The sequence below is a fragment of the Etheostoma spectabile genome, chromosome 16 (genome assembly GCF_008692095.1).
Source record: "Etheostoma spectabile isolate EspeVRDwgs_2016 chromosome 16, UIUC_Espe_1.0, whole genome shotgun sequence".
NCBI classification, from domain to species: domain Eukaryota; kingdom Metazoa; phylum Chordata; class Actinopteri; order Perciformes; family Percidae; genus Etheostoma; species Etheostoma spectabile.
The window spans coordinates 26,980,796-26,999,081 of NC_045748.1; the positions used below are offsets into that span (position 1 = coordinate 26,980,796).

At 39.1% G+C, this 18,286-nt stretch overlaps 1 protein-coding gene across 8 annotated transcripts in view; it reads right to left on the bottom strand.

Annotated features, from left to right (window-relative positions):
• The window catches only part of LOC116704612 (RNA binding protein fox-1 homolog 3-like), a 751,296-nt gene that overhangs the window by 196,801 nt on the left and 536,209 nt on the right, over nucleotides 1–18,286 (bottom strand). The window contains exon 1 of one of the 8 annotated variants that reach the window (XM_032540216.1): nucleotides 12,190–12,643. The exons of the other annotated variants lie outside the window; for them this stretch is intronic. Within the exon in view, the coding sequence (XP_032396107.1) occupies nucleotides 12,190–12,315 (126 nt within the window). The 5' untranslated portion in view covers nucleotides 12,316–12,643. Of the gene's footprint in view, nucleotides 1–12,189; nucleotides 12,644–18,286 lie in introns of those variants that run through there. 8 annotated transcript variants of the gene reach the window in all.

The following is an 18,286-nucleotide window of genomic DNA, read 5'->3' on the forward strand; positions in this document are numbered from 1 at the left end:
GAATTTTCTTCCCCTCACCCAGACCTAGATGGACTGCCACTACTTTTTGTGTGATTTGCTGCTGTATTGTGGCAATTTGATCTTGTGGCAATTTTCAGTTGTGTTGTGTGAATTGCTCTCCTGCTTTGCACTTCAGGCCACCGTACTTTCATTTTGACATTCCACCTTTTCAGCCATGCTTGTTTATAATTGCTTGTTGTACTCAAAATCCCATCTATGGTAGTTACCGCTCAAGTAGGTGTCTCCAGGACCACATTTTGCCATGATCACACACACACAGACTCACAAGCTTAAAACAGCATTGGTGTCACTCTTGTGACTGGTAATTATACCGATTTTAACGTTAACAATATGATATGGCACACCCCTACACTGAGATGAACTAACTTTTCCATCCAGTCAAAATAACTTGACATCATGTCATTACTATGAAAGATCACAATGGTTTGTGACACACAAGTTTGAGGAGGTTGGAGGTTAGTTGCTGGTATGACTTAGTGTTCTGAAGGCTATGTGTACTGCATCTGTTTATGTTATACTCCTGAATAACATCATATTACTTTTATACAATGCAGAGCCCTGTGGGGACGCTCTCCCCGCCGCTATCCAACAGTCTGTCAGACCATCACCAGAGAATATTCACACTTTACGTTTGGAATTCAGCCAGCTCCACAATCACTTATCAGCCCTTTGGCACACTGACAATTTCAGGAATATTAGTGGCAGGCTCTGGTGAAATCTTTCCTTTTAACATGCCTGCAAACCTCTCTTAATTCCTTTTTTCAAGAACTTCAATTATTTTTAGCCATGCTCAAGGCATTGCTACAGGCATGACAATATTGTGCCATCATCAGGTAAAAATGTCAGTTTGTCCAATATCCAATGACGGTAATTTAATTACATAGAATCAAATATTTAACGCAAACATAAACAAATAAATGTCTGTTTTTCCAAGTTGTTACCAAGTAGTGTGTTTTCAGAAACTCCTTCTGTGTGTGATCTTCTAAATATGCCTGAGCATTCAAATCAATAGGTGAGCTTCATGAGGTTGCCAGATCAGAGAGCTGGCTTGTGCAAGGTTTTCAGTATCAGGGATTTGATGTCCTAAAGTGCTGAGTTGTACATTTTCCTCCCCAAAACTCTATGGCAATGGCCAATGGGCTTATTAGATTTCACACAAATGAACACATGGAAACACACCATTTTCCTTCACGCCCTCTCCCCTTGCTGTATGTGTTCTTGTGTGAGTGTTTGTGTGTGTTGTATGTAACACACTTTTAGTATTTTGGGTCTAAATCCAAGAGTGCAACCTGTCTCTATAACACTATTCTGACAGCTTGCCCAGCTAGCGATAAGGCTTGGTTAGTAATCATCTTAATTCTTAAATGTCACTAAATAATCAATGCAAATAAGGGTTGATGGGAACCTTTTGGTGCATGTGGGGTGACAACTGCTCCCAAAAAAGCTCTGTCAATTAGCATCAATATTTGTCTTCTTTTCATGATTTCATTTACACCTTGTTCCCATGTTAATGACTACAATTAATTAAGAGGCGTAAACGAGTAGGAACAGAGGCGTTTGATTAGGCTGGTACATGTGTGTAAATATCTATCATGCGTGTGAATGTGTACGTGTGCGGGAGTAGAGTAAGTGTCTTCAACACTCTAAACTAGCATTAAACTAACAAGAATCAAATGACTACAGTGTGACAAAAACTAATTAGAATTTTGATCAATAGACTTAATTAAAAATCAAGGGCCAAAATTAACACTGCTGTATACATAGATGTTTCTGATCCACACACACACACACACACACACACACTTGCCTGTCCTGTTAGTCATCTGACTGAATCCCGGTGTAAACACTAGGGGTAATTACTCATCACCTTTCTATCAGCACTGTTAAAAAAACAAACAAACTCGGGACTCCTACCAAAAGTGTGTAACCTTAAACAAATGACAGCAGGGTCTTCCCCAGGGTTGTGACCTGTGACCCTGAGAGCTCTCTCTCTACTGTACGCCGTCATATCACTGCAGCACTAACAAGCCGGCTTGTCAGAATAACCTTTTACTGTACTGTCGTCCAGTTTCTCAGAGACTTTTCGCTATTACACGATACCTAAAACCTTTGCCATTTCAAACTGTGCCCCTCTTCGTCATCCTCCTTACTGAGCCCCACATATCCTCTAGATTTCCTTAGTGTTTCCACTATATTCATTTTTTATTTATCTCTTATTTTTTTCCTCTCTGTCACAGCAGCTCTCTTTCTTTGCTCGTAGACAGTTATTCTAACCTTTACTTAAGGCCACAAAGGACTACACTATTTTCTAGTAACATTTCATGGCAGCTGCTCATCAATATAAATAAAGCAAATTTCAGGTCACAGAAGCGTACAGAACACAAGGACTCTTTCAGTTAGCACATTAAAAAAGCATACGAAGAAAAGATCATTATGAGAATGTGATCAACATGTAAAGAAAAAATTAGAAAAAGGAAAAATGTGAATATACACTTGACCTTTACTGTAAACATGTAAACTACAAATGTGCACAGTGTAAAGGCTAGATTATTTTTGAAAATAACTAATTTGTACAAAGTGTTGTCTGACCACATGGGAAGGCAAAAATGTTCAGAACAGCCACATTTGAAGATGGAGAGAAAATCCATCTATCATAAGTAAAGGTAAGAAAAGTAATTGTTTAAATATGGGGATAACGACACACATTTCCAGATACTCTCTGCATAGTGTTGCACTCTGTGGTAAGTAAAGATTTAAAGGGCTTAAGGAAAAACAGGTGATGAATAGACTGTATAAGTGAAGCCAAAACATCTTGATCACCCCCTAGTGGTTGGCTGCAGTATAGGTAATTGTTTGCCCCCTCCATGTAAGCGCTTTGGACATAGGCCAAACTACACAATCAGAGTACACGTCAAGTAATTCTTTCCCAAAGTTTCAGTTAGACTGGGTAAACCCCCATCCCCCAATCTGACGGCAAGTTGATTTCACCCTGCTGCTCGTTCTGGAAATCTGCAAGTTTAATTCTCATGCTTCAGTTCACAATTTTGCGGGAACCAATCACAAACCGGCTTATCTACATGGCACGCTATTAGCGGGTTTAACACAATGACGATAGAGAAGCAAGCAAGCAGTATCTAGTTTATATTCAACATAGCGACCACCAAACGCCACCGAAGCTCTCTTAATACATTCATGCACTGAAGGGCAAACTCGTTGATCCTGCTGTTGATCCTGCTGTTGCCTCTACGTCACCCAGATCGTTGGTCTGATTGGTTGAAGGACTATCCAATTGCGTATGTCTGGTGATAGCCAGACTAGGTTTCAGTCATTTTAGGTATCTCTTATCAAGCCGATAAGCTGATGAAGTGTTAATTATTCTGATAAGTTTGTTTTTAATTCATTATTTAATGTTATAAAGATGGGTTGAAACACAGCTGTGACTGACTAGTGATTGGTCAAGCGGGTGTATCCCAATCACTACAGAAAAGACTAAAATTTGGTGAAACATTGGTGAACGAGCATAAGAGGGAGGTCAGGCTGGATAGGTCCTTTTAAGCCGGGTAGCAAAGATTGTGTCCTGCAACAAGTTAAGGGGAAAACACAAGAAATGGGTGTAGGTATCCTGGGAGCTGATGTTTCAACCCAAACTAGGGTTAGAACTAGGGTTAGGGTTAAGAAAGTCTGGCAAAACGTAAAAAGTATTTCTTTAACCATTAATTTATTAGGGTCTTATGGGTATTTCCAACATTGTTTATAGCCGAGTGCCAACGTAAGGAAAAGATGTAAATTTACAGTTGGTTAGTGGTTATGGTGGGTTAGAAGGTGATGTGATAGCAATGTGATAGCAACCATACAAAAGATAACAGCTGAATGATGGGTAATTTATGAGAACCAAATATATTGGTAGCAACCCATCATTTTCCCATGGACTGTCATTGTCAAATTGACAACTCATAGCAGAGAGAGGGAGAGCTAGGGAGTGAGAGAAAAATATTGAGGGATAGAGTAAAATAGTGGTTTTCTATTCAATTATTTTTTTAATCTAATTTTCTTTTTCAAGAAGCAACGTTTTTTGTTTCATTGTTAATAAATGGTACCTGTGAGTTGTTTACAGCTTTGGGAGAGTTGTTTTTCTTTAAAAATTAATAACAAAAAGACCAATAAATTCAATGGAACCTAAAACGGAGTACAAGGAAACTTTCAGCACGGTCTGACTTGCAGCATATTAGAATTCATTGCAGACTGAACCCTGTAATCCTAACTGCAACATCATTAGTTGTCTGCTGTTTATAAGGGAGTGACATCAATGTCAAATGCATATTTTCTCATCCAACAGTGTGGGAATTAAGACAGAAGAGAAGAAGAAGAAGAAGAAGAAGAAGAAGTAGAAGGGAAAAGACAAAAGGCAAAATAAAATCAAGAATGAAAGTGAAGCACAAAAAGACAAGGAAAGGAGGGATGAAAAGAGAAGAAAAAAGGCCGCTGCACCATCCAATTACATTGTTCTTGTTTTATAAATTGGGACATGGGTGAGAAAAGCTAATGAGAGGCAGAACACACTGTCTGATGAAGACGTGTGTGTGTGTGTGTGTGCATGTGTGCGTGTCTCTGTCAGAAGCATATGTGAATGTGACTGTGTTTAAAACAGGTGAAAGAATGACATTAGCAATTCAGCTCTAACTTTGGGAGATGTAAAACATGTTCAGTGTGAACTTGGCCTCAGAGCAGATGGGCTTATCGAGGCTTAGGAAAGATAGAGCAAGGGAGACGATAGAAGAAGTGGAAAAAGACAGAAAAGACAAAAAACACTTCATTAGCATGACAAATCTGCAAACTGTTCACTAACAACACAGAATGTACTGACTAAAGTGCCTCTTCAAAATGTTCAGTGACTACCGTAATTCCTCAAATAAAAGCAAGGGCCTTTATTTACCTGAACTGCAGAAGGTACCAGGCTTTTATTTAAAGCAGGCTTTTATAAGAAGCAGGCCTTTATTTATTTGTATTGTTTTATACACATTCCATCTGTTTGATAAGTATAATTGCTTTAAAAAAGACATAGCATTCCAGTGGACAGAGATCATTCATTTTATTTAGAAACGTTTGTAAAACTATCCCCATACAACAATAGCCAGAAGGGCAACAGAGCAATTTGGATCAGAAATGATCAAACACCACCACTGTGTAAGTTTGAACCCTGTAAATGTACCGGGTATTTATTTAAAATACAGGTACTACGGTATTGTTGGTAGATTACAATAGGATCTTACAGTAGTTACACCAGTATCTGATTAACGTTACAGACGGTAGCTAGCTAGCTTCGTTTCTAGCTCCAGGCTACCTCTTTTCCTCCCACCTGACACAGGTAGGACAATCATACTTTACATGAGTACCATAACCCAGAAAAACAAAGTGTGGAAAAACGCATGAATTTGTTGTTGAATCTGTTAACTTAAATTGGTAGAAATGTACATAAACTTGAATGCACATTATATGAAAGGCACTTAGGAGATTATCCACACGATTTTTTCCCTGGCCTTTATTTGAGGCCGGCCTTTATTTGTCTCTGTTGACCACCACTATCACAGGCACGGCTTTTAATTGACTACCGGTCTTTATTTGAGGAATTACGGTATATTTGCTTTCCTATAATAGCCACTGTTTATTATCAGCGTTTTTTTGGGTTCCATTTAAGCTAATAAATCACTTGGTTAAGGTTTGAAGAAGATGGTTGACTTTCTTAAATACTGAAATAAATCAATGTTTACTTTTAACCAACCGTGTCTCAGTGGAATCCGGTAACGTAGACCTGTTTTTTTATCTACTTTTTTCCCATTTATGTTATAAAACGTATCTTCTGGCTTATTGTCAGGCAATGTTTTGTGTGAAGGAAGTGCTACATTTATTTACAAAGAGCAAGACTTTCACATGAGACTGTGGTTCACATCCCAAGCACCTTGGTTAAGGTAAGGGAAAAATTGTCGTTTCAAAATGAAAACAACAAACATGATCTTTTCCTAACCATAACCTGAACCATAAAAGTCAGGAATACAAGTCAAACACACATATACAGGACATTGTTAGTAAACATTTCACGGACATGTTCAGCATCTACATTTTGCGTCTTTTGTGAGTGTGAATTAATAACATTTACATGTTTATAAAACATCTATGCAACATTACATCTCCTTTAAAATGCATTTGCCGTTGTTGAACTTTGACTTTTTCAATATTTAACCAAAACCACTTTCTCTCACTTTAATCCTAGTTATAGACAGCAGTCTGCAGGGCTGTCAACTTTTGAATTTACTTTGGTGTGAAATTTGGTATCAGTGTAGTTGGTGCATTTTACGAGTAGGCCTTCTGTAACAGTACCACCGCAGGGGTCAGCATCATCCCTCCTCGACCCCCAAGAATGTTCAGTTCAGAAGCCAAATTCACAATCCCAAATCATTTATAGATGAAAAGCTAAGTCAATAGTCATGGTCAATAATAAGTAAGTGAGGTGTGAGAGCGTGTGAAAAGTGTCAATTGTGTGAGTCTCACGGTCAATGCAGAAGAGTTGGCAGCCCTTAGTCTGATAAGAGAAAAAACAATTCAGTTGAACTGCCTTTCAGGGGTTAGGGGTCTCCCTTGGAGGTTGCTTTGTGTTAAGAGATCACAAGCATAAAGCGTTGCGAAGCAATGCTGCAGGCGACCGAGTTGATACGCGACATGGCAGCAGGTTAGACATGCAGAAGTCAGCAGGTAGTGTGTGAGTGATGCCCTGCACTGACACTGAAAATCGGTTTAAAAATGCGGTTGTAACTAAAAACTGTAAATTCACTTTTACTTAAGTATTTTTATTTATTAATATATATTGCTATACTGTATTGCATTAATTACAGAGTAAACAAAAAAGTCAAATGGACAAGGAGCTACAGCAGAGAAGAAGCTGTTGCTGTGTTGGCGGGAGCAGAAGGGCAGAGCTCCATGTCCAGAGAGGTGAGAATGGACTTAGCTGACACTCTGGAAAAGATACATATTGAATGTGTACGTTAACTGGCTGACCGGGGTCCGGTGGTATGGGGGCCAGGGCTTGCAGTTTGTGAACAGTACATAAATGCACAAAACTGCAATAAAATTAAAGATGATGCAATTACTGGCTGGGTTAGCTCAGTTGGTAGAGCAGGCGCACATATATAGATGTTTACTCCTCGACACATTGGCCTTGGGTTCAAATCTAATCAGTGGCCCTTTGATGCATGTCATTCCCCCTCTCCCTCTCCCTTATCTGTCCTGAAAATGAAGGCATAAAATGCCCCCAAAAATAATCTTAAAAACAAGGATGTAATTATGTGTTATAGTTATGGTGGCTGCAGTCACTGTCTATAGTCTATTTTGTTGTACATATTTGTGTTGTCTTAGTGAAGAGTAACAGGTTATTAAATTATATATTTATCATCTGTTTAATCATGTGGCTTAATATTGCTTAAACCCTCCGTGGTGCCCTAAGTTCTTTTTATTTATTTATCTATTTATTTATTTATTGTCTGTCGTTCTGTCCTCTTTTCCGTTTAAGACAAAGACGAAGCTAATTGCATATTTATAAAAGATAATACATTTGATATGAAGGCTGTTGGTTTGGACGTAAAGGCTCCCCCTTTCTACATTTATATAAATAATAGTACTCACAATGAGTCATCAGTAACAGTTTAAAAGTGTGTTAGTGTACCATTTAGTAAAATTATAAATCCCTGTATGGACAATATTAACAATTAAAATAAAAAAAAGACAGTATATAATAAATACAGTAACACAAGCAAAACAATTAACAATTTACATGTAATTACAATTTACATTTGTTGCAAATAATTTGTGCTGTTTTGTTTGATATGTGCCATTTCTCTTAAGTACCAGCCTCATGTTGTTGTTTTTTTGCTCCCCCCAATCATTTCTTTCTTAATCTCTCACTTGCTGCATCTCTCATCCTCTGTTATATCCCTTGGCTGTTACTAAACTCATTAGCTACATTTCTGTCTTGAAGACGATCAGCAAAGACGGCATACAACAAACATACAGTAGTGCACTGTGTGTGTGTGTTTGTGTCTGTGTGTGTGTGTGGAGCTGGTGTACTGTACTGTGTACTCAGATGAAAGCTCAGAGCTTTCTTTCCAAAGAAATAGCTATAACAACTACATCACTGTTCCCATTAACAGGATCCACAACACAAGACCGGAGAACACACACTGAGAGTTTCCAATGCTGGAATAAAAAAATTATGCAAACATGCTCAAACAGTGGTTTGATTTTCTGCAATCCATAACTGAATATGTTTTGAATTATTTTTTGTTACCACCAAAATGTGCCAGTAGCACAGAGTAATTACAAACGCTTGTTCAAATGCATACACTATACTTATTTTTTATGACATGGTTTCTGATTTTTACTCCTTATTTTGCTAGTTTGATTTTTGAGATTTCTAAGTCATAACAGAGAAAATTAATCAATTTCTTTTATCTTTCACATCATCTCGTTTTATTTTCTCATTTTGCATTTGTTGCATTTGTTTTGAGAGTTTAATTTGATTACATGATAGGTAGTAGTTATAGTTTGTCTGAAATAAAAAAATATATATAATTACTGCTAACGTGAAAACATTGCTTTGCAATAACTGTGAGGTAACAACATACATAATAATATTAATAATAATAATAATTATTATTATTATTATACATTTTATTTAAAGTCGCCTTTCTTGGCACTCAAGGACGCCGTACAGGGTACAGGGTTACATAAGACATTTTAAAAAAAAAAGCAAAAAAAAAATACTATACAAAAATAACAACAGAAAAAGACAGAGCATTACACATTCAAGTGGAATAGGTCGTTTCAAACAAATGTTTTTTGAGTTGTGATTTGAAATGGGGGAATGAAACGATCGGGCAGAGGGGACAGAGAAGTGTATGGAGGAAGAGGATCTAAGGGAGCGGGAGGGAGTGAGACGCTGGAGGAGATCAAACAATTATGGGGGAGGGGGGGGGGGGGGGGGGAGTGATAAATATAAATCATTATGTTGTAAAAAGTGTTGTGGGATTAATTTTAGCTAAATGGTATCAGTTGTGTGTTCCAAAAAAGCTGTAACACACAAAACATACTCTATTATTCTATGAAATTAAATAATATCCGCATGAGACAGAGAAACAAATAGTTTGTTGCTACACAAAACAATACACGTTCTACAAAACAAGCAGAAAACAGAAAACACTGAGAATAAAGACAAGTGGGACACAAGAGAAAAAGAGCAAAGAATAAAGTGAGCAGTGGTGGGCTTATTTCTCCACATTCCTCGGTGTATTACAACCAGTAGGCAGGAAGTGTTTAACTATTAGGTGAGCCTTGGTAAAGATTCCTCCCTCCAACCCCTCCTTCCCTCCCTAGGGAGAGAAGAGAAGCTTGCACAAGCAGATTTAGCACATGGTATTGACTTGAGAAGACGTTTTTTTTTCAAGGCTATGCCTTGGAAAAAAAGATCGGAAAGACAGACAACGGGGAGGATGGAAGAAGAGAGAGAGAGTGGAAATCCAATACACAGGGTTGGAAGAGATGAATGTATTGGGTGAGGGGAGTGGGGGGGATAGCTGTGATCCATGTTGTCTGTTCAAATAGATGGATTGAGGAGGAGCAGGCAGATGTATAGTGGGATCCTACTGTAGGTTTAAACACAGTGTCAGAGTCAAAAGCAATACACACAGTACTTAGTCAAAAGTCAGACTCAACCAATACAAACTGTTTAAGGCGCGTACTGACTTTAAAATTCTTTAGTGACCCAAATATGTTTGGCCTTTTTCCCTTAGGTATTATCACGTTATTATCTTCAGTCTTGTTCATTTAGAAATTCTTATAATAGTTTCCATAAATCCCTCATCAAGACAACTCTACAAACGGGACGTTAAGTACATAACCGCAATGTCCAATTCATGCCGGCGGGGGCCACTGTTACATGCCATAGCTTTAAAAAACAAAAAAAACATATACACACATGCACACACCACACACACACACACACACACACACACACACACACACAACACACACACACATTTTTCTAGATAAATATCAGATATAAAAAATGCTAATGTTAGAAGCTCAATGCTCATTTCAAGAATCTCCATCATGTTAAAGAAGGACCACAGTGAATGCTGGATGAATAATGACTCTCTATCAGCAAAAGCCTGCACATCACTCCCCACAAACATATCAGAAAACCCAGGCTTGGTGTAAAAAACAAGAAAAAGCATGCAACACTAAAAAGTTCACTGTTGGATGAAACAACATAATTTTGTCTTTTTTCTTTTCAAAGTGTGACAGTTGTGTAATGCTCACTGTCTATGTTCCTGGTTCTCGGTAGAATAGTGTAAAAAGCTTAGCTTGCATAACTGTAGCTGCATAGCTGTGGAGTCTTTAAGCTTTTTACTGTACATTAGGCTTACGATGCAACAAATAGCCTGACTGGCCCCAGGAAACGGAGAAAGAGAAAAACATGCTGATAACTAACTTGAAATTTAATCAAGTTGTAAGAAAAGACGTTCAGATGGAAACCTTTCACTGTTTAATTAAAAAGAAGAAGCATTTACACTAAACCATGCATGCGCAGTCTAAAGTCCACTGTTACTCCTTGGCTTCAGATGAAAATCCGCAGTGAAAAGAGAAGCTTTCAGTGATACAGGGATTTACATCTTAAAACCCATCCCTCCACTGCTATAACACAAATATTTTGACACGAGTAGACACACTGGCAAAGATTTGTCTTTTCTTTTCGTAAAACTTTTTTTATATTTCATAGATTAAAAAATTCAATCTAAATTAAGAAGCAAAACGTAGTACAACTTTGCCCGTAATGTGATAGGGAAATCCCATGTGTGCCATAAGAAATGAAAGTAAATGAACACACACACGAATACACGCACACACACACACACACACACACACACACACACACACACACACACACACACACACACCAACACTACAAGCGACTAACAGACTGCTTCCCTGAGGACTCGTGGTGTTTGTGTTGCCGCATAAAGAGTGTGTGTGTGTGTGTGTGTGTGGGAAACCAGCTGGTGCATGTTCTGTGTATATGAGTTTGTGTGTGTGTGTGTGTGTGTGTGTGTGTGTGTGTGTGTGTGTGTGTGTGTGGTGTGTGTGTGAGTGTTTGTGTTGCCAGCAGGCGGGTGGTCTGGGCCGCCCTGTAAAGGTGATGTGTGGCGGCTATTTGGAGTCTGGACGTGGCAGGTTAGCTCACTGCAGCCCGCTAATATTTTATATGGCAGCTCTCCCTAGTCTTATCATATTTTATACGGCCGCAATAACAAAATGTCTAGAGAAAAGGGGGCCGCCTGCCACTGCACATGCTGCCAGTAGTAAAACCAAGCACATCCACACACACACACACACACCCACACCCACACACACACACACACACACACACACACACAAAACACACACACACACACAGAGGCATAGTTAAATGAGCTGGCACGTAACATGGCAATTGACCGATGCAGTGTCAATTGAGTACTTTTACAGTAAACAAACAGAGTGAGGCACACAGAGTGATAACTGAAAAAAACGAGGCACAATTAATAGAAACACAGCCATCTGAATGACAGGCATGCAGCCACTCCAAGTAGTCATTTGGTTCTATTGTCTAATTCAGTTCTGAGCTGACATCTGTCCCTGTTCTGTTGCCCACTACACACACACACACGCGGGGTAGGGTGGGTTTCTCCATGTGTTCATCAATTCAACACTACTGAGAGTATGTGAGTGTGATGAGGAGAGGCACACGATAAAAAGAAGTTGAGTGTTTACCAGCAGCAAGTCACATAAAGAAGTGTGATGAAGAAGCAGACGCTGCAGATTAAAGTGGAAGTTTTCAAAAATATGAATGATCAGAGGGAAACGTTGGAGATCATTACGAAGAAGAAAAAAAAAGAGATATGTTTGGGAACACTTTGATGGAGGGATGGGAAATAAGAAAAAGAGAAATACAAAAAAGAAGCAGGCACCCCTGGAAAAAAGAAAGGAAAAAATGTGAATGGAAGGGAAAAAGGACACATTTTAGGAGGTGGGAGCTTAGAGGGAGGTGTGTGCTGATGGGTGGTGTGATGGGTGCTATCTTACCTGGGGCAGATAGAGGAAAGCAGGGGGGCATTGCAGAGAATGGGGTAACATCCCGGACCCGGACAGTAGCACACAGCCAGAGTTTGCCATAGAGCACAGCATGTGGAGACGGGACACCTTACTCATAGAGACTCAGTTACAGCTCCGCTCTGTCTATCTTCTTAACCTCACTTGACCACTCTGTCTGTCTTTACTTCTTGTCCCCTCCCTTATGTCTTCTTTACTTCTGTCAGCAGCAGCGATGAGCAGTCAGAGAGTTGCTACTTCAGTGGATGCAGTAGAGGGATGCCTGCACAGACACACACATACACATGCTACAAACTACCTCTGCTGCTGCCAACACACACTCTGAGCAGCTGAAGCGTTGGATGGTTGGACGGGTGAGTGAAAGAGTGTGTGTGGGAATCTAATGTGTGCAGACAGGCAAAGTGATGCTTCTGCTTCTGTCCTTCTCTCCTCTGTTTACTTTGAGAAAGAAGTGGGGAAGCCAAAGCATGCAAATGGTATGAAGGGAGGGTGAGAAGGAGGGACTGAGGAGGGAGGAGGGAGGAGAGAAAAAGAAAGGCGTGTAGAGGGGGAGGCAGAGGTAGGAGGCGGGACAAAAGAGGCTTGGGAGGTCCTTGAGGAAAGAGAGGGAGCGATTGGAGAAAAGAAGAGGGGTAAGGAGGGAGGGATTTGAGGGGAGAGGAGTGGCTGGGAGTAAGAGGAGGAGGAAGAGGAGGGAGGAGGAGGGATGTCTCTGGGGTATTCTAACATCAAATGGGCAAGCATGAGAGAGAGACAGAAACATAGAGAGGAAGAGTGTGTGTGAACGCTCACACACAACAATATGAGAGCAGCTGATCCATGCTGTTAACTCTTTCCAGAGAGGTTCAGGATAGACTAGTCGGAAATAGCCAACTCATAATAGTAACAGCCGTTGTACTGCTGCTTTTTTGCCAAGCTAAAACTAAAACTAAATAATATCACAAACCCGCTCTCCTCAAAGTTTCCCATATACACAAATCTTTATGCAAAAATGAAACACAATAAAAAAAAACTCCATTGATCTCCATCTCAATACATTAGTCCACGTGTAAATCAAGTTACCTGTGTGCTTTTCCAGGATTTGCACAATTCCAATGCTATGAGAAAGAATTACAACCCGCTGCCATATGGCTTTGTTCATTCCAATAAATATATCTCCTTATGCCCCGCATATATCTTACTCTCTAATGGTTTGGATGAAAATAAGGCATTATTGCAAGGTGAAATCAACCCCCCCCCAAATTATTTCATATTATTTAAGAAACAATTAAGGGTGGAAACAATTATAGCGTGTTTAACGCCTTTGCAAAAATCACAGAGCTGAATGGCTTAATTTAATTTATACCTCAGCTGTAGGGTGGATATTTTCTTTAAGCATAGCATTTCCCTAGAAAGAACAGAGCTAATGGCTGAATAATGAGATACAGTAAAATATACATCCCCCACTTCTTCCTCCCTTCCGTTTCTCCTTTTGTGGGGCCTCAGATGGGGGAAGGCAAGCAGCAGTTTATTTATATTTTGGCGTTATGTTTGTTCTTTGATGTACTACAACACTGACTAAATGATTTAGGTTAATCTGACATTGGTGGAGGGAAGTCAGTTTTATACACCTCCATTGAGAAGAAGGGAGGGAGGAGGAAACAGAGGGATGGAAAGAAAAAGAAGAGGAATATGTTTTACACACACAACAGTGCGTGATCATTCTTCCATTCCATTTTCTACTTGTTTTAGCCTTACTATCTCTCCCACGCTCTTTCTCACGCATGCTCACGCACACGCACACACACCACACACACACACACACACACACACACACACACAACACACACACACACACACACACACCACACACACACACACAGGCTGATGAATGGCAATCTAATCTCCAATCTAGCTGTAATGTGTCATTATCTAAAGATATTAGCCAATGTTTTGAATTTCCTGAGTGTGTGCTCATGTGTATATTATATATATAATGGTTTTTATATCAAAATCTGCTGAAAAAATATATTAAGTGCTACATTACATCTAAAACTGACTTCGAAATAAGTTTTAATAGGAAAAAGATAATCTGATGTACATCAATGAGCTTATTAAAAATGTCTCTCACTTAAAGGAGAATTCTGTTCAATTTCAACACATAGCTCTGTTGTTTTTAAATTTGGAGTGCCGTCATTAGAGAGAAAAACAAAACCAATCGGTGCTGTCTACACTGTGTTATCCTCCTGCTAGAGTTAGCACCCAACAGGCTTAAACAGGGCAAGTTTTAAACGTGTTTTTAGCCTCTAAACATGTTAGCAATGTCATTACAAATGCCAACCCATGTGCAGTGATTCCTTCCTTGAACACAGTGAATCTGAATGTTGTAGATGTGTAAGAAAGGCATAAAAGTTGTGTTAATCTATACCTCAGTTTATTTCCTGTTTTCCGGTGAAGTCCATACTAGTCGATTGTCAAACTCATACAATCCAATACTCCAAAATGTATTTTTTCAACACAAAAAAACTAGTAATGACTATGTAGAGACAGGCTGTAATCTGACACCATAGTGGAGCCAGGACAGCTGCAGTTGAAGAGCTATCATGCATGCCCATGGGTAACTAAGCAACAGTGGTTTCTTGAACTTTTGACCTGCTGCAGGCTGCAGCTACAGTATATTCTGCTGGCTCCACTGTGGTGTCAGGTTACAGCCTGTCTCTACTAAGGACATAACAATGGCAAATTATTTTTTTTGTGGTAAAAATACATTTTGGAATATTGGATTGTAGGAGTTTGACAATCGACTAGTGTGTCACCAGAAAACTTTTAATGACATTTTGAACATGTTTAGAGTATTTAGTTTAAAACGTGCCCTGTTTAAACCTGTTGGGTGCTAACTCTAGCAGGAGGATAACTTGGTGTAGGCAGCACCGAATGTTTTTGGTTTTCTCTCTACTGACAGCACTCCAAATTTACAAACAACAGAGCTACGTGTTGAAATTGACCGGTACACCCCTTTAAGGTCACAGTGAAATAAAAGATTCATGCAATTTTGTATTAAGAAAGGACAGACATTGCATTTTTTACCCACCCGAAGGAAATGTAAGTTTAGATATAGTATAGTAGCCGAATTGATGTATCAAATTGCGCACCAAATTCAAATCCATCCACCACATCCAGTGGAGTTAGTCATCCAGTGGAGTTTTGCCAGCAGATAAACGCTCCAGAGGGGCATTGCCGCCGTTCTTCTGCACACATGGCGGTACACAGAGGTAGTTGAAAATCAGCTAACTTTCCCATAAGTTATCAACTAATGATCATGCTAGTTGGCAAGGTGCTACTGAACGCTGAACAAAATATTTTAGGGGACCAAAATGTTCCAATTTACTTTGATGAAGGGAATAGACAGTGTTACTGTTTTAAGTTGAAAACACTTCAAAACAAGTTCACGGCTATTTTAAAGTACACAGTGCCATACTAAGCATCTATCATGATTAAAAGGTCAGCGTGTCGCTAAGCCCTGAAGCATCCACTGCTTTATTGTCCATTTTAAATTAAATGGAACCATAATTGACACAATGCACATTATGCTGTATGAAACTAGTGATTGAGACCATAAAGCCATTATGAAAATGTTTACTGAGGTAATAAATCAAGTGAGAAGTAGGGCCATTTTCTCATAGCCTTCTATACAATCTATTCGACTTCTTAAAGCAAACAACAGAGTTTCCCCTGCTGGCCATTAGAAAGAATGCAGGTTTAAAGCACTTGACTTCACATTTCAGACTTAGAAGCTTTGTCCAGTATTTCTTTTTACAGTTTTTGATTTCTACATTTTCATATTTTGTCCAACTACTTCCAGTCTCACTACTGAAACTTGTGATTTGTTTACTGCAAAATCATCCAAAAGAAACATATGTATTGTGTGAGATTGGGCATATCTTGATTCGGATGGCAATATATACAGTAAAGCACAACCTTAAACACATTACATTCCAGAAGCAAGAGTCACATTATGATTTCAGCTGAAGTGTATTTTTCCTTACAATCTTATCTGGGGAAGCTTTAATGCAATCTTGACTTTCTGTCCTCTCAGTCAATAAACTGTCACCAATTACTTGTAACCTCCAATGCATTTTATTGCTAGTGATGCATAATGTCATATCAGAGGCGAGGCAGTAGCATGTTGATCAGTTTCTCCTCTGAAATGTAAAGTAGAGCACAGAAAACATCCCTCCAGCCACTCCATTTCAATGTTAACCAATGCAAATTACACCTATTGTAGTTGTTTGTCTATTATCATCTGCTATTGATCTTTCTCACCAAAGTCACACCTCTCAAGGAAGTTTGGGAATATTATTTATTTATTTATGCAGTCTTTCTTTGAATGTTACCTGGGAATGATAAAACTTAAAAGGCCGGTGACATTGAGGCTTCAAAGCCCCGCCTCAGCATCACAGACAGTTTGAAAGTATTGAAATATCTATATTTTTATTCTCACAGCAACTGGATCTGTGAATGTTGGTTCAACTGAGTGTAGGTTTGCATGTTGTAACTATTTGAAGTGCTCATATTATGCTCATTTTCAGGTTCATAATTGTATTATACACCATACTGTACACCAAAATAGGTTTACATGGTTTATGTTCAAAAAACACCATATTTTTGTAGTGCTGCACATTGCTGTTAACCCTGTGTATTGAGCTCTACGTTTTGGATACCGAGTGAGACATCTCACTTCTGTTCTATCTTTGTTGGGAGTCGTACATGCGCAGTAGCTAGGTAAGCAGTGCTTGCTAGTCAAAAGCAAAGTATGAGGGCGTGCCACGCTAGCAGCTAGGCGAGCATTATAACGGTGTTACAAAATGATGCACATTCGTCACGGAAGTAAAGGCTTGACTAAAATAGAGCTGTTTGGAGCAAAACTGCTCCATAGTTACACTGAGCGCAAAGGACAGTGAGTGAGAGACAATGAAAATAAGTTACGATAAATGAGAGAATGAGAGATATCCTGCCTGTGTGTAGCAGGAGACACAGGAGCCCTAATGCAAAGCACAGGCAGGTTGTTCAGAAATACGTTTTTTTGACAGGGCAACGTCATTAGACATTCTCCTCCCTTCATCCTATAAGGTGCTTGTCTTATGCAAGGTGGAACCACACTTACAAAGCAAATAAAGAAACAAAAAAATCCCTGCCTCTTTCTCCTTTCCTTGTTTTCTTAACACACATAACACACGCATAAAAACACACACAGACATACACTCATGCACGCAGGCATGTACACACGCACACCCAATTTCTTTTTTACTGTGGTATCAGCACAGTATATATATACTGTAAGCTGTCTGCATAAAAAAAATGCAAAAAGTGCAATACTTTAATAAATTTATACTTTCGTAAATTATCGCTCACTTCTAGGCTACATCATTAATTCATAAAGGCAATTTATGATTTATGAAGAGCAGCCATTAACATCTACAATATCTACATTTGTGTTAGAGTGTATCCAGTAATCCTGTAATTCATCTAATATGATGTGACATATCAAAGATAAATGAGATAAATGAAAAGAAACACACATTGACAAGGTATTGGGAAACACAATACTGAATTATATCTCAATTGAATGGACTAAATTTCTCTAACCCAGTATGGCCTGGCTTGGAATGGCCTTGCTGTCAAAGGGGAGAGCTTACTCTTCCCACGTTGCTAAACCAAACTGAGTTTGACCCCACACTGGGCCTGATTGCATTGGAGCACAACTCCGACATATGATTACTCCGCTCGAGTTGGGTTATTAGGAAATAATAGTAAATCTAATTGGAAAGTAATTAGTGTAGAATTGCTTGCTGCAGTGCTATCCGTGTGTGGGAGGGTGTGCGTGTCCAGTGCTGATTAGAACAAGGTGAAAGGGATGTCCCCCTAAAAGCCATTTTGACAGTAAGATAGGTCTAATAGATGCTCAAACGAAGAGACATAAGATATTTGATATACTATTTTTGCATTACGAGACAGATTGCTGTATTGTGTAAAATCGTACTCACTTCCTCAACTTGGGCTGACTGCAATCACAGTGGCTTTCAGCATTTCC